The sequence below is a fragment of the Anabrus simplex genome, chromosome 3 (genome assembly GCF_040414725.1).
Source record: "Anabrus simplex isolate iqAnaSimp1 chromosome 3, ASM4041472v1, whole genome shotgun sequence".
Taxonomy (NCBI): Eukaryota; Metazoa; Arthropoda; class Insecta; order Orthoptera; family Tettigoniidae; genus Anabrus; species Anabrus simplex.
Genome location: NC_090267.1, coordinates 56217718 through 56242784, shown reverse-complemented (window position 1 = coordinate 56242784; position 25067 = coordinate 56217718). Strand labels below are relative to the sequence as shown.

Below are 25067 nucleotides of genomic sequence, written 5' to 3'. Positions count from 1 at the left end.
AATCTTAGGAAGGGTGGGAAAAAGGAAATGTACAGTGTTTTGAATAATTCAGGTGAACTCATAATAGACCCCAGGGAATCACTGGAGAGGTGGAGGGAATATTTTGAACATCTTCTCAATGCAAAAGGAAATCATCATGGTGGTGTTGCAAACAGCCAAGCTCATGGGGAGGAGGAAAATTATGTTGGTGAAATTATGCTTGAGGAAGTGGAAAGGATAGTAAATAAACTCCATTGTCATAAGGCAGCAGGAATAGATGAAATTAGACCTGAAATGGTGAAGTATAGTGGGAAGGCAGGGATGAAATGGCTTCATAAAGTAGTAAAATTAGCGTGGAGTGTTGGTAAGGTACCTTCAGATTGGACAAAAGCAGTAATTGCACCTATCTACAAGCAAGGAAACAGGAAGGATTGCAATAACTATCGAGGTATCTCATTGATTAGTATACCAGGCAAAGTATTCACTGGCATCTTGGAAGGGAGGGTGCGATCAGTCGTTGAGAGAAAGTTGGATGAAAACCAGTGTGGTTTCAGACCACAGAGAGGCTGACAGGATCAGATTTTCAGTATGCGCCAGGTAATTGAAAAATGCTACGAGAGGAATAGGCAGTTGTGTTTATGTTTCGTTGATCTAGAGAAAGCATATGACAGGGTACTGAGGGAAAAGATGTTCGCCATACTGGGGGACTATGGAATTAAAGGTAGATTATTGAAAGCAATCAAAGGCATTTGTGTTGACAATTGGGCTTCAGTGAGAATTGATGGTAGAATGCGTTCTTGGTTCAGGGTACTTACAGGAGTTAGACAAGGCTGTAATCTTTCACCTTTGCTGTTCATAGTTTACATGGATCATCTGCTGAAAGGTATAAAATGGCAGGGAGGGATTCAGTTAGGTGGAAATGTAGTAAGCAGTTTGGCCTATGCTGACGACTTGGTCTTAATGGCAGACTGTGCCGAAAGCCTGCAGTCTAATATCTTGGAACTTGAAAATAGGTGCAATGAGTATGGTATGAAAATAAGCCTCTCGAAGACGAAATTGATGTCAGTAGGTACGAAATTCAACAGAATTGAATGTCAGATTGGTGATACAAAGCTAGAACAGGTCGATAATTTTAAGTATTTAGGTTGTGTGTTCTCCCAGGATGGTAATATAGTGAGATTGAATCAAGGTGTAGTAAAGCTAATGCAGTGAGCTCGCAGTTGCGATCAGCAGTATTCTGTAAGAAGGAAGTCAGCTCCCAGACGAAACTATCTTTACATCGGTCTGTTTTCAGACCAACTTTGCTTTACGGGAGCGAAAGCTGGGTGGACTCAGGATATCTTATTCATAAGTTAGAAGTAACAGACATGAAAGTAGCGAGAATGATTGCTGGTACAAGCAGGTGGGAACAATGGCAGGAGGGTACTCGAAATGAGGAGATAAAGGCTAATTTAGGAATGAACTCGATGGATGAAGCTGTACGCATAAACCGGCTTCGGTGGTGGGGTCATGTGAGACGAATGGAGGAGGATAGGTTACCTAGGAGAATAATGGACTCTGTTATGGAGGGTAAGAGAAGTAGAGGGAGACCAAGACGACGATGGTTAGACTCGGTTTCTAACGATTTAAAGATAAGAGGTATGGAACTAAATGAGGCCACAACACTAGTTGCAAATCGAGGATTGTGGCGACGTTTAGTAAATTCTCAGAGGCTTGCAGACTGAACGCTGAAAGGCATAACAGTCTATAATGATAATGTATGTATGTATGTATGTATGTATGTATGTATGTATGTATGTATGTATGTATGGAAACTTTGAAAACTCGCTGCGCCAGTCGATAAGCAAGCTGTAGGCTAAATATTTTATTGAAGGTGTTGGAAGAAGTGTCTTTTACAGAAGTACCTCAATCATTCAAAGAGACGACGAAGGTGCACGGCGGTTTTCAGATTGTGTGTTACAAAATTATATCGAGCCTGACTGAAAATTTCCACCGTCACTATTGGCATAATTTTCTTGCTGACGTTAACGACGAATACTTGCGAAAGTTTCCATTCCATCATTCACATCCTTCAATGAATAGAAGTCATCAGTGATGTACAAACCAACTCTCTCGTAAAAATGAATAATGCGAATGAGAGAAACATCAGGCGAAGCACGAAAACAGTCGAAAAGGAGGAATTTCTACTGCACAAAATGACCCACTGTGGACAAGATGAAATTAGGAGGTTAGAGTATATCAAAGTATTTCATACAATTTTCTGCCGAAAACGTTCAGCTATAATTCACACATTTTAACCAAACCAAGCAAGTCGTAGGCCTTCAACACTTGGTGGCAGTCAAAAGTCTGATTAAGTGGGAAGGGAAATGTGTGATTTAAAAGGGCGAGGCGCAACTCGCATGCCTAAATATGTGGGCGGTTACGCAATTCGGGTGTCCGATAATCAGTGCGAGTGGGATAATTTTTAAAATTTGGTCTCTAACTAGTACACACGGTTTCGTCAGGTCATTGAAACAGGTGCCAATGAACGTGCAACATAAATGACACATTTCCATTTGCAGATCAAAAGGAATATAGAGAAGAAATTGTACCACTCGTCGCACACAGGATAAAGTGGAGAACCTTGTGATAGGTTTCTGAATTCTGGAATAAACTGATAAATGAAAAAAAGAAAACATACCTGCCACGACGGTGTCGGCCTGCGACAGTCTGTTGAGCACGTGTTCGATGAGCCCAACATCCGTACAGGCCTGAAGGTTGCGCACACTCTTGCGCAGGATGGCGATGAACACACTCCAGATTTCGGCCTGCAACAGCAAACAACACAAAAAGTCAGAGGGGATGAAAGCATTATATCATTAACTGAAACTGACATCATTTATTCACAATTAAAACAATTAAAACACAGATGACCGGGCGAGTTGACCGTGCGCGTAGAGACGCGCGGCTGTGAGCTTGCATCCGGGAGATAGTAGGTTCGAATCCCACTATCGGCAGCCCTGAAAATGGTTTTCCGTGGTTTCCCATTTTCACACCAGGCAAATGCTGGGGCTGTACCTTAATTAAGGCCACGGCCGCTTCCTTCCAACTCCTAGGCCTTTCCTATCCCATCGTCGCCATAAGACCTATCTGTGTCGGTGCGACGTAAAGCCCTTAGCAAAAAAACCCAGATGATAGAAAACAGGCAAAATAATCTCTGTCACGAACATTAAAAACAAACCTATATTCTGAACAATTGTTTCATCCTCGAAACGCACGAAGCAAGGATCCCTTTCTAATGGAATTGCCATCGAAATTTCCAAGATACGAAATGTTTATTAATCTGTAGACATAAGTATAACTCCTAGTAGGCCTAAAGTTTAAAAAATGCTGCTAATATGCTAATTAAAGGAAATATCAGATTCTATTCATTTTATCCGGTGCAACATAGTATATAACCCAGCCTCAGTAGCATTTTTTTTAAAATTTGATTTACGTCACACCGACAGAGATAGAGCCTACGTCTTATGGCGACGACGGGATAGGAAAAGGACTAGGAAGTGACCGCGGTCATACTTAATTATGATACAGCCTCAGCATTTGTCTGGTGTGAACATGGGAAACCACAGAGAACCATTTTCAGGGTTGTCGACAGTGGGGTTAGAACCCTCGAACTCTGGAATGCAAGCTGATAGCTACGTGACCCAAACCGTGCAGCCACGTGCTCGGTATCCCGATTATCTGTATTATTAATACAGTGAGGATCAAGGAAGGCTGAAGTGTCATTCTTTTCAACGATCACATGTTTGTCATCGATATGCTTCACGATTATACCTGAAAGCAGATTATGCATACGACTCTCACCACGCTCCAATCACTGAGTTCGAACGGGCAATTTCTACTAACATCCTGAATATATAACCGTATACGCTAAATGCCTATTTCGTTTCAACAGTTGTGATATGTGTTTCCTTCCTGTCATTTTCTAGGAAAGAGTTGTAAACGTGCAACACTTATACCAAAGTCATCGATTTCTGTCTTCTTCGCTCGTGATCGACGATTGTCTGGAAATAGTATTTCACTCCCATCCTTACTGGATTTTGTACACGCATGCACAGAAATGGTGCCCCGATGTAAAGAAAGCTTGGCGTTCCTCCCCTCCACCCCACCTCCTCGTTTAACGCATTGCTGTAGGGAGACAGCCCGCTACATGACTATTGTGATTGAAATGGGCACAGCGATGGATGTATAGCAATACACACACTGTGCCTTCAGCACTACCTGTTCACTCCCTTTCCCTCCTTTACGGTACTGGATTGGCCTTCAACGCTACTCCTTCACTCCCTCCCCTCCTATTCAGTACTGGAGTGGGGAAGTGTTGATTGTTTATTTCGGGACACCATTTCTGTACATGCGTGCACACTGTCTCCACACCTCTACCTACAACTTCAGCAACCCTTTTAACAGTGAATGAGACCTCCCTTCTTCAAAGAATTTTAAATAATTTTATTTAATATTTCTGCTCCGTGACGTGAACGACCACTTCGAGTGATTCCTCTGAATGAGTACGATTCTATACAGAATGTGTGTTCACCCACCCACCCACTCACCCACCCACCCACACCCACACACACAGAGAGAGAGAGAGAGAGAGCTGATCTCTAAACAGCAATTAACTGTACCTGAATAACACTACGAAGACATGACTTCAGCCTACCACTCACGTTCAGGTAACCTAGTTCCCCTGCACCAAGCAATAAATCCTACCCCCCGCCCCCTCTCAGTTGGCTTGGGACATAAGACCAAAATTGGTCGGCAGTCCACCTTTCATTATCCTCGTATGTGCCCCCGGGAGTCGTCGCAAACGTGAGTTCAGTTCCACCGGTAATCACTCGCCAGACGCGGAATACCGCCACTCTGCATGTGAAAGTCACCTGCTTTCGGACAACTAAAGACGCTCTTGTCGCTATAGCGGCGCTTCTGCCGGCAAGCCTTGCATGTTACTACAAGTCAACGCTACAAACAACGTGACTTAACAACAGAAGACTGCGCTAAGAGCGGGTAATTGCGGAAATGTAGCGAAACACTTTCGGAAAAAACTTAAACGTATGAGAGTACATATCTCTGTTCCCTAGGAGGTAAGAAGTTACCTTGGTCACCTTGCATACAGAAAGCGGTATTTAAAATAGCGGTATCACCTCTCCTGACAGAGCAAACTTCCAAGAATTAATATTAGTTTCTTAACTTACACGAAGTCTTTAATAATTTTATCACTTATATAAACTTTCTCCGAGAAACTTTAATGGAATTCCAGCAGTGGAAGTCCTTTTGAGAATGTCGCACAATGCTTGGCGGGGTATCTTAACGTTTCTTGTTAAGTGCTCTAAGAAATGAAGTTTCAGAGAAGCCTCACTCCATTATCATAATGTTTATTGGCTGCATGCATCTCTACGTTGGTTAAGACAAATAATTGTTCTTTAATACCCAGTTTACATTCACGGTACGGTAAAGTCAAGACGGAATATTTTTCCCATTACTTGTTCTGTCTAGGTTTTTTCCCCAACGCCTGATTACGGCGTCACATTGTAGTCCATCATCACTGGGCGGAAGTTAGCCAATTTCTAGTTAATGGCCCGCATAACTTTTCTCTACAGCAATAGCAAACTACACAGAAAAGAAACATGTACAGCACATATACAGCAAAACAAACGACAGTTACATTATAGTTCATCTGCTGTCCATGATTCCCTAGCAAAGACATATTTATTGTAAGTAATAGTTTGACAAATGGTGTGATTATTGTTTTAAGAGGAAGTACAACTGGGCAACTATCCTCTATTAACACTAATCAGAGGAAGGCATCCGAAACCTCGAAAAAATAAGGTATCGACCAATGAAAGACAAGGGCGGCAAAGGGCGTGGAAATGAAAGACTCTCTAGGCCTCGCAACCTAATACCGCAGAGGTGGGAAAAGAATAAGAGTTGACCAAGGGAGGTCGGATAGGGTAGGTGAAAGTGAGGAGTCACGCACTGGTAAGTGAAAGCAATCCAAGGACTCAGCTAAGGGCCCCGTGGTCACCAATCCACGCTCCCAATTTAAGAGTCCCTGAAGCCACTTTTAGTCACCTGTTAAGACAGGCAGGGGATACTGTGGGTGTTATTCTACCGCCCCCAGTCACGGGGGGCAACAGTTTGACATAATACTGTGAATACAGCGTTGTGCTGTGTTGAAGGTGTTGGTCGTAGAACGTTACATCCGGTCATACGGAGTGGGGTGTCAGAACGGGCCGAGTTTACTTTATGTTAAAGAACAGCACGAGAAACGAATTAATAAGGAGGCACAAAATGACAGAACCATGCTAGCTGTTGCTGACAAGTTCCGTTACGCGAGATCAGTCTTACGTCAACGAAAGGGACAACAGGGGCGCCCACTAACCGTCACTACAAACGAGAATCATGGACGACTTCTCGAACCATGAGCGTAATTTTTTATTGAGGGGGCAGCGATTGCCTGGAGGTACCAATTGAGAGCAATTTGCGACATCAAAATTATTGCTAATATTCTCTAACTTTTCTTGAATATTCTATGTTAATCACTTTAATTTGATAACCAAACCTCTCTAAAGTAAAGAATATTCACACAGAATTAACAAGTAGACCTAATTCAAATGTGTTTCTTACTTGGACTTGTTATCCGTATAACTAAAAATCAAACAGATATCACGGACAAAAGCAAACCTTTTCTTTATTTCACATAATCGAACCTGCGCACGGATGAGGCCACAAGCTTCCACCAAGCTCGCATACCAAACCCGGTCCCAGTCTTCGACACTTGCGGCTGGCGAGCTTCCGTATTTCGGGGGGTCTAAGCTCGCCCGCCCGGTCGTTACTTCGACCCCCTAGGCCTCTAATGGCGCCCTTAGGACCTACTGACTTCCACTAAACCCGGCTTCCCAGTAGCAGGATTACAGGAGTGCGCCACTACTCCCAGCCTATTTCACATAATCAGATCACATCGGATTTTTACACAAAATGAAGTCTTCTCTTTCGATTTGAAGTAAACTCATTAGTTACTTTTGAAATGGCAACATCAGTACTACTTTTGATAGCCAAAAAGGGTAATGGGATAACCTCTCCTGGGCGATCATGTTCGTGAAGTATGTTTTTAAACGCTGACAAGCATGAAAAATACGTGTAACAGTTTACTGAATCAGCGACATTTTAATAAAAATGATGGAGAAAGTTAAAACTGAACAATATTATATATTATTTCTATCAACATCATATAGGAAGCCTATACAATTTTGCCACGATCATTTTGTTTCAATGAGCGAAATTAAACAGAGTAATGAAAAACGTACTGTACTTGTAAAATATGTATTTCTAAGTCTGGAATATTACGAAAATGTTGTTTTCTTCAAATTATTGGGGTGGCAACTACCACCCCTTGCCACCCCCCGAATTACGCCTACGGTGTTAACAAAGCTTAGTGTACGACGAACATTGCTGAAATTCGGTTTGAGCAGTAGGTCTATTCAGCGGATGTTTAAAGAGCTGGCCGGATATATTTCTATACCGCATTCAAGTTGCTCAGCGTCTAACACAGTGTCCCCGTGAAAATTGGCGATCTTATGAATATTTTAACAAGTGGAAAGCAAAAATTTTATTGTCTGCTTGAAGCCGCAACACATCACTTGGGAAGGAGTTTTTTTGTCGTTCAGAGGGGTGCGAGACGTCACCGGCAAGACTGTGCCAAGGTTATAGCTAACCACGTGACTACCTTCGCACGCGCGACCCAGCTTGTTTCCGGAATAGTCTGCGCAAATTAAAGGAGATCATCAGCCAATTACCGTTCTCGCTGAAGAACACGCCTCCCTGGGCTAATTAGATAAAAGGCCTTGCTTCGAGTGAATCGTTCTCTTCTCTCTTAATGCTCTTTATGCTCTTCTTAATGCTTGTTCGCTGTGAGAGACATCACATTACCGGACCACGTGGAAGGAGAAATTTCAAGACAAGTCGACGCCCGTTCTACCAGAATTTAGTCTGATAATTAGTGAATTCTGTGGAATAAAAACGCCTAGGAGCCAAGTTAAGTGTGACAGTGTAGACGAGCTGTTTATATTCTGCGTGTGCTTGTGCAAAATACTTAATTTTGTCATCTTAGTTACAGCTTGTGACCAGCAATCAACGGAAGACGTCTCGGAACTGAACATCTCAAGATGAAGAATTCCGCAATTACCAACATCATTTCATCGAGGGACATCCATCGCAGAGCCTCCATGGAGCTGTAAAAATGTAAGGCGTCTCTGGTAATGGGAAGGAGACTGGCCGGAGTATGCTGAAATAACTGACTGTCGACGGGAATCGAACTCTACAAAAACTTGAGTACCCTTTTAATTTAATTTATCTGTCCTATCTTTTGTACAACTAGAGGTCTTTCTTCTTAAGTCGTAGATCTATCAGTTTGCTGTAGTTAGAAATATTTCATTTTCCTACTTCTTAAGGTGTCATGGTAGACTAGGTACGTGTGAATGAAATTTTGGAATCTATTAGAGTAGACATGTAGGTTGTCTTTGACTGACTTCCCATGCTTAAGGAGCTTAAGTTTAATAATCACTGACCACACGATAAATCTACTTTCTTTGTAATATTGAAAGTTACCGGACGGAAAATTTGCGTGTACATCTTGAGTGAATAGGGTCGAACCTAGTGTCTTTTAAAATCACTTGTTGTTTTTATGATGAAGTCATCTAATTTTACGACATTCCAGGAGAATCAGTAGATGTAATAATCACTTAAATAATAATAATATTAATTAAAGATCGGGTAAAACAGATGTAAACGCTCGTGAGCCATAAAACTACTGTAGAGTTCCAAAATGTGAGATGGAATGTGCTCTGTTCATGAAGGGTCTGGAATATGGCCTATCCTGAGGGATATTCGTTGCATAATTGAGTAAATGATGAATTAGTGGTGATATTGATTTATTCTTGTGTATTTGGAGCGCAAGATAGATTATAATTTGTGGAGCACGTGTTTGTGAGTGTATTTCACAGGTAGGAAGTAAAAATAATGCGAGTAAGGCTCACGCTTGCGGTAAATTCAACCTGTAGCCCACATGATGGTAGTGCTTATGGATTTTACTAGAATCTTCCATTATAATCTCACGAATTAGATGAACTTGCGCTGATATGTGAAAGGTGTTTCTATCAAGTGATACTCATGACTTCGATCACTAGCCACCATTAATGTAAGAGAATTTCTGTACACGGATTATTTCTGCGAGACATTACGCGTCCCGACCATCGATAAAAATCATAAATAAAATTGCCAAATCAGGATTCGTTGTAAATAGTGTACATAAAACGTGTTTCCCTAGTGTGAATGTGTGTGTATAAATGTGTATATTTCTCTTGTGCCATGTTTATTTCATTTAATTTTGATCTGGTCGCGCACTCGCCGTGACGCGGATCACATCCATCGTTGTGTGTTGCCTTAAGAAATAATTTCATGCCCTTAAGGGAAAGTTTAATTAAATTAAGTCAAGGAAGACTAGGAAGGAATTTAATTTTTTTTTTTTAATTAGCGAGATTTAAAAGGAAAGATCATCTCGTTACTTTGTAAAGGCACTCGATTTGTAAACAGAATTTATTTAACTAGCTCACACGTTGGTAATGTAAAATTTCTAAAAATCTGAAATACTTTAAGATTAATTTGAATAGAAATGAAATGCAAAGATCAAAGGTAGAAATTTGTCAGCCGCATGATTGCTTTGAAACATTGTGAAAATAAGTCATTAATAATTAATTAAAAATCATTACTCTGAAATGCTAATGATGAACATTAGGTAAATGATGCGGTGGAGAATTAATAAGAACACGATCGTGTGACAATGGAACAGATTAACTGTATGACAAAATAATAATAATAATAATAATAATAATCAAGATAATAATTAATTAATTTTGAGAATTTTGGAAACAGTTTTTCTTTGCTACTGAAGTTCATGTTAGTGTCATTGATCAACATTAAATACTGTAAATGACTAATTCAGTTGTGTATATCGCAAAAACCACGTGTTGAGACGACTTTAAATTGGTGAAACTTTGAACAGATGTTAATTTATTTAGTTCTTTCAGTCAAATGTTTGGTTTAAAAAGGCAAGTGGCCTAATTACTTCTTTGGTTTCATTTACAGCACAGTAGAGCTGGAGATATGAACACGTGTCACACTAAATCGAGGAAGAAATCCGATATTATGAAAGCTCTGTTATGTTAAAAGAAAAATATCATCAAGAATATTTTGTTGTTTAATTGCTTATGTGAATAAATGTCAGAGTGTTGTTTTAATATTTCTTTTTATCCTGCTTGGTCATCAATCCTTACAGCCCTTAAATGCCTCTAGAAAGTGATAGCCAACGATCGAACGGTCCACCTTGGGACTCATCGCTCGATGGCTGGGCTTAGCTCGGGAAAAATGGGGGCATTTAAGATGGCTTAATCCAAGCGTGGGGCTCGAGATTGGCTTATCCAAGCTCGAAAATGATCTTGTGCTGTCCAGTGTTTATGACATTGACAAGATCAGATGACCAATTAAATTAGGCTGACTCTGACACATTTATTCGCCCAAATTCTTGTGGCTAACATAAGCACATGTTAAATGTAACTTGTATGAATATTGTTAAAAACAAATTCTTGCTGGTAATTAGAAATTTGAATTTGCTGCGATGATAATTAATTAAAGTTAGATTCATAGTTGCGACCGATATGGGTGAAAATTTGGAACTTTCATGATATCGACAAATCGGTGCCTTCACAAATTTGATGGAGTTCGATTCCCAATATTTCAGTAGTCCGGTTAGAATCCTTCCAATACCAGAATAGCCATTTAATGAATAATTGTAACTATGGAGGACTTAAGGCAGATGTTGTTGGCTATGGAGGAGAGGATTAATGCCAACTTGAACATTAGTCAAGCTAACTTAGAGAAAACCTTAGAGGAAAAACTTAATGAAAATCAGGCTCACTTAGAGGAAAAACTTAGTGAAAATCAGGCTCACTTAGAGGAAAAACTTAGTGGAAATCAGGCCAACTTAGAGAAAGGACTCTCTGAACTCCACAATAGTCAGGTACACTTAGAAAAAGGACTCAGTGATCTCAGTGACGCACAAATAAACCTCGAAAAATCTCTCGGGGAAGCTATTGAAGAAAAGTTGACGGACATTAAAAACCAAACTGAAGAAGGTTTAGGAAAAATATGTTCGGACATTAAACTTTTTAACGGCAAGCTAGCCTCAATGCAGAGCGAGTTCGTAATAGTCAAGAATGATTTCGCTACTATGAAAAAGGAGGTAAACGAAAACATTGCCAAGTCTATGGCGGGCATGTCCAATGAATTCAGTGAACGACTGGCGAACGTTCAGCAGGACATATTAACTGGAATCGACAAATACAAGGGCGAAGTTGAACAATCATTCCTGAATATTGAGGAAAAGATTGACACAAATTCAGAGGACCTTAAGGTTACGAAAACGGCTTGGGCGAAGAAATTCATTGGATTAAACGAGAAGCTACAACAAGTCGAAAAGGGCATTCTCGACAAAATCGAGACATCCCAAGTCGATACCTCGGAACGGATGGATTATATCCACGAGTCACTGGAGGATAGTTGGGGCGAAATAAAAACCATTAAAACCACCCTGATGAATGCCATACATAAGGTCACGACTGAGTCAAAAACTGAAACCGAAGGGATTCGAAAGGAGTACACGGATGGAATTAAGGAGCTTGTACATGAAATGCATCTCCTGAAAATCCAGAACGAGAACACTAGCAAGGTCACCAACTCATTGCTAGAGAAGCAGGCATTACTGGAGCAACGTGTAACCGGCACGTGTCAGACGTCAACTCCACTTGCAACTGCAGGGACAGGCGCTGCGAATACAATCGACATTTCTTCAGAGCCGACAGTAAATGCGTCTCAAATGAATACAACCGGCCAGACGCAAATAGTAAATATAATTCGTCTTCACGAAGACCAGCCCAAGAAATTCAATAACGTTAGAGGAAACGTGACTCCGAAAGGCTTCATTCGGGAACTGCAGGATTACTTTCGCGATGCGAAAATTCCACCAGAAAGGCAGTTAAGAGTCACCGAAAAATTCCTGGAAGACTCAGTTCATACCTGGTTCGTCGCATTTCGATTTTCGTTTGACGATTTCGAAAGTTTCAAGAAAGCATTCCTGGAGAAGTACTGGAATAGCGACGTCCAATACAACCTTAGGACGGAGTTATACGCCAGGAAATATGCATCATCTACGCCCACGAGATATGCGGACTTCCTATCCAGTCAATTAAGAAAATTAAGGGAACTAGACTCACCACCATCAGAACCGGAGTTGGTTAAGTTGATCACACGTCAGTTACCACCAGATGTGCAGAGGATCATGATAGCCTCAAATACACAATCTGCAATCCAGGCTGAGGCGTTATTAAGACAATTAGACATGACGTCCAAGGAACCAGTTCGTCAGGGACGAAACTCGGAACCTCAGATCCATCAGGTAACAACGAATCCTGAAGGCAAAATCAGCAAACTTCAAGAAGGAAGTGCGATACAGGTCGACGCATGGATTACCGAACACCTACACCACTAGCTGACACCGTGTAACCATCTGTTAAAAGGGAAAAATAAGTTACTGAAGATGGAAATAAAACTTGAGGAACACCCTGTATGGAGAGACTAGGCTACTGGATGCTAGGAGCGGAACGAAGAACTCCGAGTCTCACACCTGTCGCGAGCTCAATTAAGTTATTACCAGGTGATTCGACAGCCAATTTTCCGGAACAATAGTAATGGACACTATTATGTTATAATTTCATCTACAAACGAAATTATATTCCAACCAAGGGAGAGATGTCCCCGTGAAAATTGGCGATCTTATGAATATTTTAACAAGTGGAAAGCAAAAATTTTATTGTCTGCTTGAAGCCGCAACACATCACTTGGGAAGTTGTGGAGAGCCGAGAACGAGTTTTTTTGTCGTTCAGAGGGGTGCGAGACGTCACCGGCAAGACTGTGCCAAGGTTATAGCTAACCACGTGACTACCTTCGCACGCGCGACCCAGCTTGTTTCCGGAATAGTCTGCGCAAATTAAAGGAGATCATCAGCCAATTACCGTTCTCGCTGAAGAACACGCCTCCCTGGGCTAATTAGATAAAAGGCCTTGCTTCGAGTGAATCGTTCTCTTCTCTCTTAATGCTCTTTATGCTCTTCTTAATGCTTGTTCGCTGTGAGAGACATCACATTACCGGACCACGTGGAAGGAGAAATTTCAAGACAAGTCGACGCCCGTTCTACCAGAATTTAGTCTGATAATTAGTGAATTCTGTGGAATAAAAACGCCTAGGAGCCAAGTTAAGTGTGACAGTGTAGACGAGCTGTTTATATTCTGCGTGTGCTTGTGCAAAATACTTAATTTTGTCATCTTAGTTACAGCTTGTGACCAGCAATCAACGGAAGACGTCTCGGAACTGAACATCTCAAGATGAAGAATTCCGCAATTACCAACATCATTTCATCGAGGGACATCCATCGCAGAGCCTCCATGGAGCTGTAAAAATGTAAGGCGTCTCTGGTAATGGGAAGGAGACTGGCCGGAGTATGCTGAAATAACTGACTGTCGACGGGAATCGAACTCTACAAAAACTTGAGTACCCTTTTAATTTAATTTATCTGTCCTATCTTTTGTACAACTAGAGGTCTTTCTTCTTAAGTCGTAGATCTATCAGTTTGCTGTAGTTAGAAATATTTCATTTTCCTACTTCTTAAGGTGTCATGGTAGACTAGGTACGTGTGAATGAAATTTTGGAATCTATTAGAGTAGACATGTAGGTTGTCTTTGACTGACTTCCCATGCTTAAGGAGCTTAAGTTTAATAATCACTGACCACGCGATAAATCTACTTTCTTTGTAATATTGAAAGTTACCGGACGGAAAATTTGCGTGTACATCTTGAGTGAATAGGGTCGAACCTAGTGTCTTTTAAAATCACTTGTTGTTTTTATGATGAAGTCGTCTAATTTTACGACATTCCAGGAGAATCAGTAGATGTAATAATCACTTAAATAATAATAATATTAATTAAAGATCGGGTAAAACAGATGTAAACGCTCGTGAGCCATAAAACTACTGTAGAGTTCCAAAATGTGAGATGGAATGTGCTCTGTTCATGAAGGGTCTGGAATATGGCCTATCCTGAGGGATATTCGTTGCATAATTGAGTAAATGATGAATTAGTGGTGATATTGATTTATTCTTGTGTATTTGGAGCGCAAGATAGATTATAATTTGTGGAGCACGTGTTTGTGAGTGTATTTCACAGGTAGGAAGTAAAAATAATGCGAGTAAGGCTCACGCTTGCGGTAAATTCAACCTGTAGCCCACATGATGGTAGTGCTTATGGATTTTACTAGAATCTTCCATTATAATCTCACGAATTAGATGAACTTGCGTTGATATGTGAAAGGTGTTTCTATCAAGTGATACTCATGACTTCGATCACTAGCCACCATTAATGTAAGAGAATTTCTGTACACGGATTATTTCTGCGAGACATTACGCGTCCCGACCATCGATAAAAATCATAAATAAAATTGCCAAATCAGGATTCGTTGTAAATAGTGTACATAAAACGTGTTTCCCTAGTGTGAATGTGTGTGTATAAATGTGTATATTTCTCTTGTGCCATGTTTATTTCATTTAATTTTGATCTGGTCGCGCACTCGCCGTGACGCGGATCACATCCATCGTTGTGTGTTGCCTTAAGAAATAATTTCATGCCCTTAAGGGAAAGTTTAATTAAATTAAGTCAAGGAAGACTAGGAAGGAATTTAATTTTTTTTTTTTAATTAGCGAGATTTAAAAGGAAAGATCATCTCGTTACTTTGTAAAGGCACTCGATTTGTAAACAGAATTTATTTAACTAGCTCACACGTTGGTAATGTAAAATTTCTAAAAATCTGAAATACTTTAAGATTAATTTGAATAGAAATGAAATGCAAAGATCAAAGGTAGAAATTTGTCAGCCGCATGATTGCTTTGAAACATTGTGAAAATAAGTCATTAATAATTAATTAAAAATCATTACTCTGAAATGCTAATGATGAACATTAGGTAAATGATGCGGTGGAGAATTAATAAGAACACGATCGTGGGACAATGGAACAGGTTAACTGTATGACAAAATAATAATAATAATAATAATAATAATAATAATAATCAAGATAATAATTAATTAATTTTGAGAATTTTGGAAACAGTTTTTCTTTGCTACTGAAGTTCATGTTAGTGTCATTGATCAACATTAAATACTGTAAATGACTAATTCAGTTGTGTATATCGCAAAAACCACGTGTTGAGACGACTTTAAATTGGTGAAACTTTGAACAGATGTTAATTTATTTAGTTCTTTCAGTCAAATGTTTGGTTTAAAAAGGCAAGTGGCCTAATTACTTCTTTGGTTTCATTTACAGCACAGTAGAGCTGGAGATATGAACACGTGTCACTCTAAATCGAGGAAGAAATCCGATATTATGAAAGCTCTGTTATGTTAAAAGAAAAATATCATCAAGAATATTTTGTTGTTTAATTGCTTATGTGAATAAATGTCAGAGTGTTGTTTTAATATTTCTTTTTATCCTGCTTGGTCATCAATCCTTACAACCCTTAAATGCCTCTAGAAAGTGATAGCCAACGATCGAACGGTCCACCTTGGGACTCATCGCTCGATGGCTGGGCTTAGCTCGGGAAAAATGGGGGCAACAGGATCTCTCAAACGCCCAAAATATCACGCGTGCAAACCGAGGCGCAGAGGTTCTGTCCACTATGCATCGGTCCGACTCGGCTCGGTTCGGTTCGGACCAGCGTTCTGTCTCGGGGCGACTGGGCTAAGGTCGGCTCAACTCTCCTCGGATGGTGGAGCGTTGCAGAGCAAGTGATGAAGGAGACAGGCGAAGCGAGCGAGACAGGCATAGGGAAAGAGGGAAAGATTGTTATTGCTCAAAATAGAGGAGTGGGGTTCTGCACTCTAGTCAACGTAGCCAAGTCGCCTTTCGCACCTTGCACCGCGCAATGCACCAGTGCATGCACCCTGAGAGGCCCTAGTCTAACAGAAAGGTATGAGCGAGCCCAATTACGTATTGCTGATGATGATGATGCTTGTTGTTTAAAGGGGCCTAACATCGAGGTCATCGGCCCCCCATAGTACGAAATGAAACGACAAAATAAAAGTTAAAAATCATCCACTGACCAAAATAAAAATTGTCCTGAAAAATGAATGAATGAATGAATGAATGAATGAACACGAATTTAAAACAATCAGTGGATCCGACTCAAAAAACTATCGTACTTAATAGTATTACTGACCAAGGGACCACTTCCAAAGCACAATCCTGAATCGAGGATGCTTGGTGTCTAAATGGGTCCAAAATATAGGTCAAAGACCCTCAGAATGATACTTATCGCTAGTAATGTAGAACCATTGTATCTGTCCTGTTGCGGTACTAAACAAAAGTAGCAGAGACTTGCGGTATTCCACACATTATTGTACTACTCAGAGGTTATGAAATTCGACGTATAATACAGACCTATGTTGTTCTCAATTTGCGGCGCCATTTACAGGCAACGCAAAACTATGGTGTTCATCACATAAGAGTACTAACCACAGGGACCTATCCCTATCCCGTGGTGTTCCTCATATAGTGGGTACTAATCATAGGTAAGGCAGAACCATGGTAGCTATCATCCTATGGTCCTGCTCATATGGTGGTACTAATCACAGGTACTGCAAAAGCCGACCGCACGGTGCTCCTGTGTGCTACTAATCACAAACCTATTTCGTACCTAATATAGTGGTACTACGCACAAGTAAAAGCGACCCTTGGTGTTCTCCGCGTGGTGGTACTAATCACATGTAGTTTCATGGTTCGAATGCAATCATCCCTTGGTCGCCCCTTTTAGTCGCCTCTCACGACAGGCAGGAGATACCGTGGGTGTATTATTCATCTGCCACCCCCACCCACAGGGGGTGTGTGTTTGGTCCGCGAGAGGTATTTTATTTCCCTCAAGTCCGCCGGCAAGCCGGTTAGGACCCCCCTATCCGCCACCTGGGACGCGGCACGTGGGAGTATCACCTCTCCCCCTGCTACGCCTGCGTAGTAGATTCGTGGATTACGTATTGCAGCAGAGCGATATCAGTATGAGGATCCACATTACTTCTGCAATATATGTTTCTCAGTTGAAAGCCTCACATTGATGGCCATATCAACCGAAAAAAAAAAAAAAAAGTTCGAACGGCCGGATGTACAGTATTTCCTAACGCCAACCCTACATCAAGGAACGTATTCACTATTGCGTCTTTCTTGAGGTAGTTTGTAAGTTTATAGTCCTTGTTTTTTTACGACACATCGACACATAGGTCTTATGGCGATGATGGGATAGGAAAGGGCTACCAGTGGGAAGGAAGTGGCCGTGGCTTTAATGAAGGTACAGCTCCAGGTGAAAATGGGAAATCACGGAAAACTATCTGCAGAGCTGCCGAGAGTAGGGTTCGAACCCACCATCTCCCGAATGCAAGCTCACAGCTGCGCGACCCTAACCGCACGGCCAACTCGCCCGGTGCTTCGTAGTGCGATGTGCTGTATGCAAATAGAGATGGGTATTACGACGAGCACGAACGCCCAGTCCCCGACCGGGAGAAATCAAGCTCAGAAAGAAAAAGAATAAGTTAAAAGCTTTTGGAATTCGGTGTTACACAAGAATGTTGAAGGTGAGATGTGTTACGATCTCCGCTACCGCTACGTATACATCCTACCTTCGCATGCTGGTTTTCGCCGATCACGCCGCCACTGCTTCATTCACTCTTCTGCTATGCTCACCTGTCGCCTGCCTACTCTGTTCATCACGTGATCCTGACGTCATCTTCTTCTCCACGCACCGCCTCCTCTACCTGTGTGTGTGCTTGCGCTAACCTCTATTGGACACGTGATTATGACGTTTCTGGAATATGCTGGTTTTCAACTTCTCTATTCTTCTCGATGTTTCTGTACGATTATATAATCTCGCTCCACCGCTCAAAATATTGAGTCTGGCTTCGTTACGGAGTGGTGGAAGCAGCCATACTACTGCTACGTTCGATATTGTCATTTACCATCTGGACTGTTATTTTCTTCAGGTTATCCGGTGAGCAAGTTTTATCATAATGTTATTTGGACATTAAATTCTTCATTGGGCCATCTGCCCCACTTGAACTTTACTTTGGCCAGCTTATTACGGCATCAAATATATATATGCAAGACATTATTTCGACTAAAAACCTTTCAAACACGAACTGTACTACGGACAATGGAATTTTGAAATCACAATATATGTTTCCTTGGACCATCGTTACCTTTTTGGTATAATGTTTATTTAACACATTCTGCAGCGTAACTTCACCCGGCGAAGAGAATCCCTTTCCCAGTTCAATCCCTACTTCATTTTTATCCTTTTTCCTTCTTTTCACTTTTTCTTTCAGGTTGCTTCCTCTATATCGACTTATATTATTCTTCATTGTACCCTTTATACTTATTCATACGGTTTTGATGTTTTATATTGTAAATGTGGCACATTTTCCTTGTCTTTCAAGGTTTCCTCTATATATTTCAGTCTAGCAAACTCTTGTCTGCGATTTACTAAACTTGTTGAAAAATGTTTACTATTTTTATTATCTGTTAAATACATATCCTGTTTGCTTTGTTAAATTCGAGATTTTCTTGTTCCTGTCACCTTCTTTTGGTCCTATTCCTTCTCACTGCGCAAATTCTGCTGTAAATTATTATTCTTATTATTATGATTATTATATCGTGCTGCTTCTTCTACCACGTCTATGTTTGAGCTATCAACTAATATTGTATACTATTTTATCTCTGCTTCGTATGTACCTACAACGATAGCTGAGGGTATCTGTATTATTCCTGAACACCCTCACTACCACTATATTGATAATCGGGCCCCTCAGAACAGTAAGATAACAGAGCAATCTCACCTCAGTATGATAGCAAACTTCTCCTTCTCTCACCGCAGATGGATAGATCGAATAACGAGTGAAGAGATTCTAAATGAAATTGGCGAGAGGAACGATTTGGCGAAATTTGACCAGAAGAAAAGATAGACACCCATGACTTGTTGAGTCAGTTTCTGAGGGAAGTGTAGGCGGTAGAAACGGCCATCCCAGCGTACTTGAGAGATGGGATAAACACACTAAAGGGAGAAAGAACATTGGAGCGGGCAAGTTTGGCTACGTCTGATGTTCATACCCCACAAATCAGAAATTGCACTAATTGTTTTCTCCTCAGTAATTATTACTGAACAGAAAGAAGAATATTAAACATATTATTCTCGATGTTATTAATATAAATCACGCCAGGTTTACTTAAATTTATACGTGTTAATGAAGAATCCTCTTACCATATCTTAACAAGTTAGGGGCGCAGTGCCGCAGCCGGAAGAGCTCCCGGGCTAATATGATCCGTACTACATAACCGTTGCTTACGTTATTATACAAGGCTGGCAAATGAGCAATGAGAAGTCGGTTCACGGAATTTAGTTTTCAGTTCTCCCGCTAGGCTCGCCTTTCTAAGACACAAGTTTTGAATGTCTTCCTATGTTCAGCATGGATCTTGTGACAAGTGCTCGCGAAAATTTGCTAATATATAGCTAATTATGCTACATACGGAGAAACCACGTGTTTTGAATGTTGCTTATGATCCAGTTTTGTTGTAGTGCAAATAATCCATCAATATGTTGTAAACATGTCCTGTTGGAAACTTTAACATCAGTATTTTGAGGTTATGAGTCGTCGTAGTATACACCCACAGTTAACACAAATTTATACATATTTAGAAAGGCGTTTTAAAGTGCTTGTGAGAATCTATAGTCAATGTATACACACGTAAAAGCTAATATTTAAAAAAAAGTAGTCTTTGTAAAAGGTCTCCAGTAACCATTTGAATATCGCATCACTGCCTAGCCTAACTAAGTTTTAACACTTCTCTGTTCAAAGATTTGCTGTGTGTAAAATAATGACACATGAATCCTGTAACGTGTGGGAAGACCTCTGAACAGAATGCAGAGCAATTTATTAGAAATCTTGTCTTTAATACCGACAGCATCACTCTCTACAGTACATCAGTCATTCCAAAAAGCTTATCCAAATTCCTGTCATAGACCAGCTTCGATTTTACTGCCATCTCATCTGTCATGAGACAAGCAACCTTTTCACTGCCGTGCTGTAAAGATTTCTTTTCTAGAATCAGACGAGCTCGCACCAAAGAAGATATTCCTATTCCTCCTCTGGAATGGGCAATGTAAATTTGGACAGTAATATGCAGGCCTTTATAGTATTCTCTCCGAATTTACACTTCTGTTTATAAAAAGATTAAATCTGCTCAATCAAGAAATTTGCTTTCAAATCACCTTGTTTGTTTGTGTCCGGGGAAAACTTTTTTTTTTTGCTAGGGGCTTTACGTCGCACGGACACAGATAGGTCTTATGGCGACGATGGGATAGGAAAGGCCTAGGAGTTGGAAGGAAGCGGCCGTGGCCTTAATTAAGGTACAGCCCCAACATTTGCCTGGTGTGAAAATGGGAAACCACGGAAAACCATTTTCAGGGCTGCCGATAGTGGGGGGGGGGGGGGGGAACTTTAAATACAGATTAAATGAAATTCGGAAGTAGGATTTATAGTGTTGTGTTTACACTAATCTGAGTCTTTAAAATCCTACTGCAAACAGTGAAATGCACACTAGGTTTCCACAAAGATCCTAGTTTATTTCCTTGACGAGAAATTGCCAAATACCATTTAGTTTTAAGCTCCTCGTCTTTCGGAAATCTGTGAAATGAAATACCACATCCTTTTGAGGTCTTTGATTTACAGTAAGGAACACTACAGTACACCATTTTTTTTTTTTTAACGAATTATCCGATGTTCGCATTACGTAAATACGGTCATTAATTTCAGTCACTAAATTATAATCACCCGCACTAGCACAAGAAAGCTCATAAAGTACAAAAATATGTCTTGACACTCTCGTGAATGTTTGGATCACCGCCGTCTCGATCCTCTTATGAGGATCGAGACGGCGGTGGTTTGGATGAGTACTTCACCCGCGCAATTTTATGCCTGAGAAGAGCGCACCTAGCGGCAAAACGATGCGTTTCACGAGTCCGAGTGGAAACCAGTTTCGCGATCAGCGAGGCGTTGTATTTCCCAGCCTTGCATAACAGCGTAAACAACGTACATATCATGCAGCGGTGAGCAAGACAGTCCATGTCGAGATATTCTGAGTATTGCACTTATTCGTCTTCTCATTAAGATATTAAAGCTTGTGTTGAAGATTGTATATGTATAGGTTTTTATTTCATAATAGTGTTGTGTAGCTAGTGTAGTGTAGTGCAGTGCAAACTTGTTACATTTACAGTATACATATTTAACGTAATTATAAATCTCTGATAATTCTTATGCGAAGGCTGAACCTAGGCCTTCTATTATTAAGCACCGGAAGGGAAAACCACTGACCAGTATATATTTATTAAGTTTTGCGAAGATTACCCAGAAGGTACTCTTGATGAAGTAACAATTTTAGTTGCAAGTGCTTCAGGCATTTCTAAGGCCAGCATCTAGCGTGGAAGGAATGAGGTAAAAACGAGTGGGACGGTGGTAACACTGCAAAAAACTTGGAAAGTGAAACAACTGACTGAAGGTACGACAATTTCTCAAAGGATGGCATTCGTAAAAAGAAATCACGAATTCCTTTTTAGTGTGAAATTCCCACATTGAACAAAATTTTATCTTCAGTGAATAAGGACGATGATTTGCCTAATTTCTCTCGCACAACTCTGCACAGGCTTCTAAAAATAATTAATTTAAGTTCGTTGCACGAAATCGCCAGTGGGCATTAATTGAGAAGGACGAAATAGTGTTGTGGAGGTGCAACTATTTGCGGCAAATAAGGAAGTTTCGTGAGGATTCTAAGCCTCTTTACTATATTGACGACACGTGGGTAAATGCGGGTCACACTACGTCAAAAGTGTCGAAGGACCTTAATATGAAATCCGGTAAGCAGGTGTTTCTCGAGGGATTATCAGGTGGTTTCAGAAATGCCTCCGGAAAGGGAAAGAAACTCATTGTTCTTCACATTGGGAATGAGAATTGGTTCGTTGACGGAGGACTGCAATGGGGAGATCGACGACAATGTGTTCGAAAAGTGGTTTTAAAATGTTCTAACTAAACTTGAAAATAATGCCGTGATTGTGTTAGATAATGCCGCTTATCACTCCGTTAAGGTTGAGAGAATGCCTAATAAATCTTGGACTAAGTCAAACATACAAACGTGGCTAGAAATGAAAGACATTCACTATGAAGCAAACAGCGTAAAATAAGAGCTTTTGTCTTTAATTCCGCCGCACATTCGCGCTGCTTGTAATGAGTACTGCGTAGATAGAGCCGCTATAGAATCGGGAAAACAAGTTCTGGGACTGCCACCCTAACATTGCTCTTTAAATCCTATAGAACTGTGTGGAACCAGGTTAAAGGACAGGTGGCACAGAACAACGTAAAGTTTACGATTGGTGAAGTGAGAGCGCTGCTGATGGAAGGGCTGCAAAATGTCACGCCAGATCGGTGGAAGTCGTGTGTCCATCATCTCATCGATGTTGAAGCAGCCAGCATGTGGAAACTCGATGACCTTGCAGAGGATGTCATGGAACGCTTTGTCGTCAACCTGGTTGACGACACCGACAAGAGCGCGAATGAAGTATTAAGTGCTGGAACTCGTGTAGTTCAGCGTTACCGCCGCAAGGCGGTGCTAGTGTCAAATGTGCTTTAACGCGACTTCATAGCGTAATATGAAATAGCTGGACCTGGAGCTTGTCGGCGCCGGGCGCCGTACTGCTAGACTTCTGCACATAAATGAAATACAGATGAATGTGCCTGTTATTGGATGTTCTATATTACGCACTGCAGTACTTTTTGCAGAAAGAAATCGTAAAAAAAATATGCGGTGCAGAATATACACAGTTATTGAAAATGATCACTTACAGTTGGAAAGAAACTCAAAATACTTTCCTTTCTGCTTTAGACAATGACCTGGACTTCGCCTCTCTTGGTATTTCCTTCACCCGGAAAATAAATCTGGAATTAATAAAATAAAGTAACATTTTGGGTAAATATAATACCAGGTGATCCTCTGAAGAGAAAAAAAAAAATTCGAAACACTTGAAGTTCATCCGTCATATCCACACAGTCTGAAAATATATTGGGCCTTCCCCTTTTTAACTTTTCTTCCATTGTAGCGTCTACACGTTTCAGCACGTCATAGTCCGACTCGTTGGCTGAATGGTCAGCGTACTGGCCTTCGGTTCAGAGGGTCCCGGGTTCGATTCCAGGCCGGGTCGGGGATTTTAACCTTCATTGGTTACTTCCAATGGCCCGGGGACTATCCTCCACCATAATAACACGCAGTTACCTACACATGGTAGATGCCGCCCACCCTCGTCGGAGGGTCTGCCTTAAAAGGGCTGAACTCGGTTAGAAATAGCCACACGAAATTATTCAGCACGTCATAGGAGGCATTGAGGCATTTAGAGTCACTACCGCAAAAAAACCATAATTCGGAAGGAACGCTTACATCACAAAGGACACAGTGAGTTCCAGAATCATATTCTAACGATCTCACACATACTCATCGCTCGGTACAATTTATTTGCTGTTCTGTGAATCAAGCAGCCGCAAAAACAATACACTTGATCATCGCCTGCTCTAGTTGAACTGTTATCATTTACTGACAAATCCGTGGGACCGAGCCTGGTTTAATATCTGTCAATGAAATAGTGTCATTTATCTGTTCCTGAATATTTCCCTTTACCTCACTCCTTCACCGTCTTTCATCCCTTGCCATTGATCTTTTCCATGAAGACAGCTTGTGGTCAATAACAGAGAATGAGCGAATTCCTTTCATGGTACAGCCTTGCGTACAACCCATATAGGCAGACACAAAAGGAGATGAGAAAAATAAATAGCATTGGAAATGTTGCTCTTATCACGTTTCAAGTACTTTTCTGTTTTCGAAGCCAGTGCTCTATAAAATGACAGACCTATCGCCACTGACCTTCTAAAAAGCTGCATCGCCAACTTGGTATTCATCTTTAGAAAAACCTTAAGATTTATGTCCTTTAAGATTTACATTCTGATAGAAAGCAGCCTGGCGTGATGCTGACATTTAATTACAACACTCAATTCACATTCAATATTATACAGTGCGTCGTGCCTACATAATATTGCTTTCAACTGCGCGTGGTGTTGAAATATGGAACTAATTTCTCTGGACCAAGGACCAAGGGGGATGTTTTCATTCCCCTCCCCGAAGGGGAGGGGCGGGCCACCTAGACGGTTACGCCTTCTCTCTGGCCAGGAGATTTGGCGGGGTTTGGGGATTTGATGGGGGTTTGAGGTTAAAAGGAAGAAGCTTTGATTTTGGAGATGTGAAGGGATTTGGCCTCTTGGCTGAGGGTGCAGTATCTGCTCTTGTGCTTTTTATTGAGATTCCTGGGTTACATACATGAGTTAAATGCATGGGTTACATACATCATATGAGTTACGTACGTTAGGTTGCTTACAATGATTTTACGAGTACAATGTGTTTAGTTGGTTTACTAGTACATATATTGGAGATAGATTGCTAGTTAGATGTGGGTTGGGTAGGGGTTGTAGTGGTAGAGTTGGGATGTAAGGAGATGAAGGGTTGTTGTGATGTTGGTGATGGACGTGGCTAGGAGGCGGAGAAGATCTAGAATTGGGAGTGGTGGTAGTAGGAAGTTGGTTTGGGGGATGGGTAGGTGTATGGTTTGCTGTGGCGAGGTGGGTGGGGGCGGCCGGGGGCGGCGGTGTGGGGAGCGGGAGTGTTCTACTCTGTGATACTGGCTATTAATTTGGACGCCGGTGGTTATTAGCTGTTGTACTTCTTCTTCTGTGGGGAGTTGGATTCGTACCATGTAAGTTCCTGCTGTAAAT

General features: G+C 41.1%; 1 protein-coding gene across 1 annotated transcript in view; it reads right to left on the bottom strand.

Annotated features, from left to right (window-relative positions):
• rg (rugose) overlaps positions 1–17280 on the bottom strand; it is a 313364-nt gene extending 296084 nt beyond the window's left edge. Inside the window, exons 1-2 of the mRNA XM_068226793.1 lie at positions 17269–17280; positions 2660–2786 (exon numbers count right to left, since the gene is read on the bottom strand). Coding sequence (XP_068082894.1) covers positions 2660–2786; positions 17269–17280 — 139 coding nt within the window. The remainder of the gene's footprint in view (positions 1–2659; positions 2787–17268) is intronic.
• Between the last annotated feature and the right edge of the window lie 7787 nt (positions 17281–25067).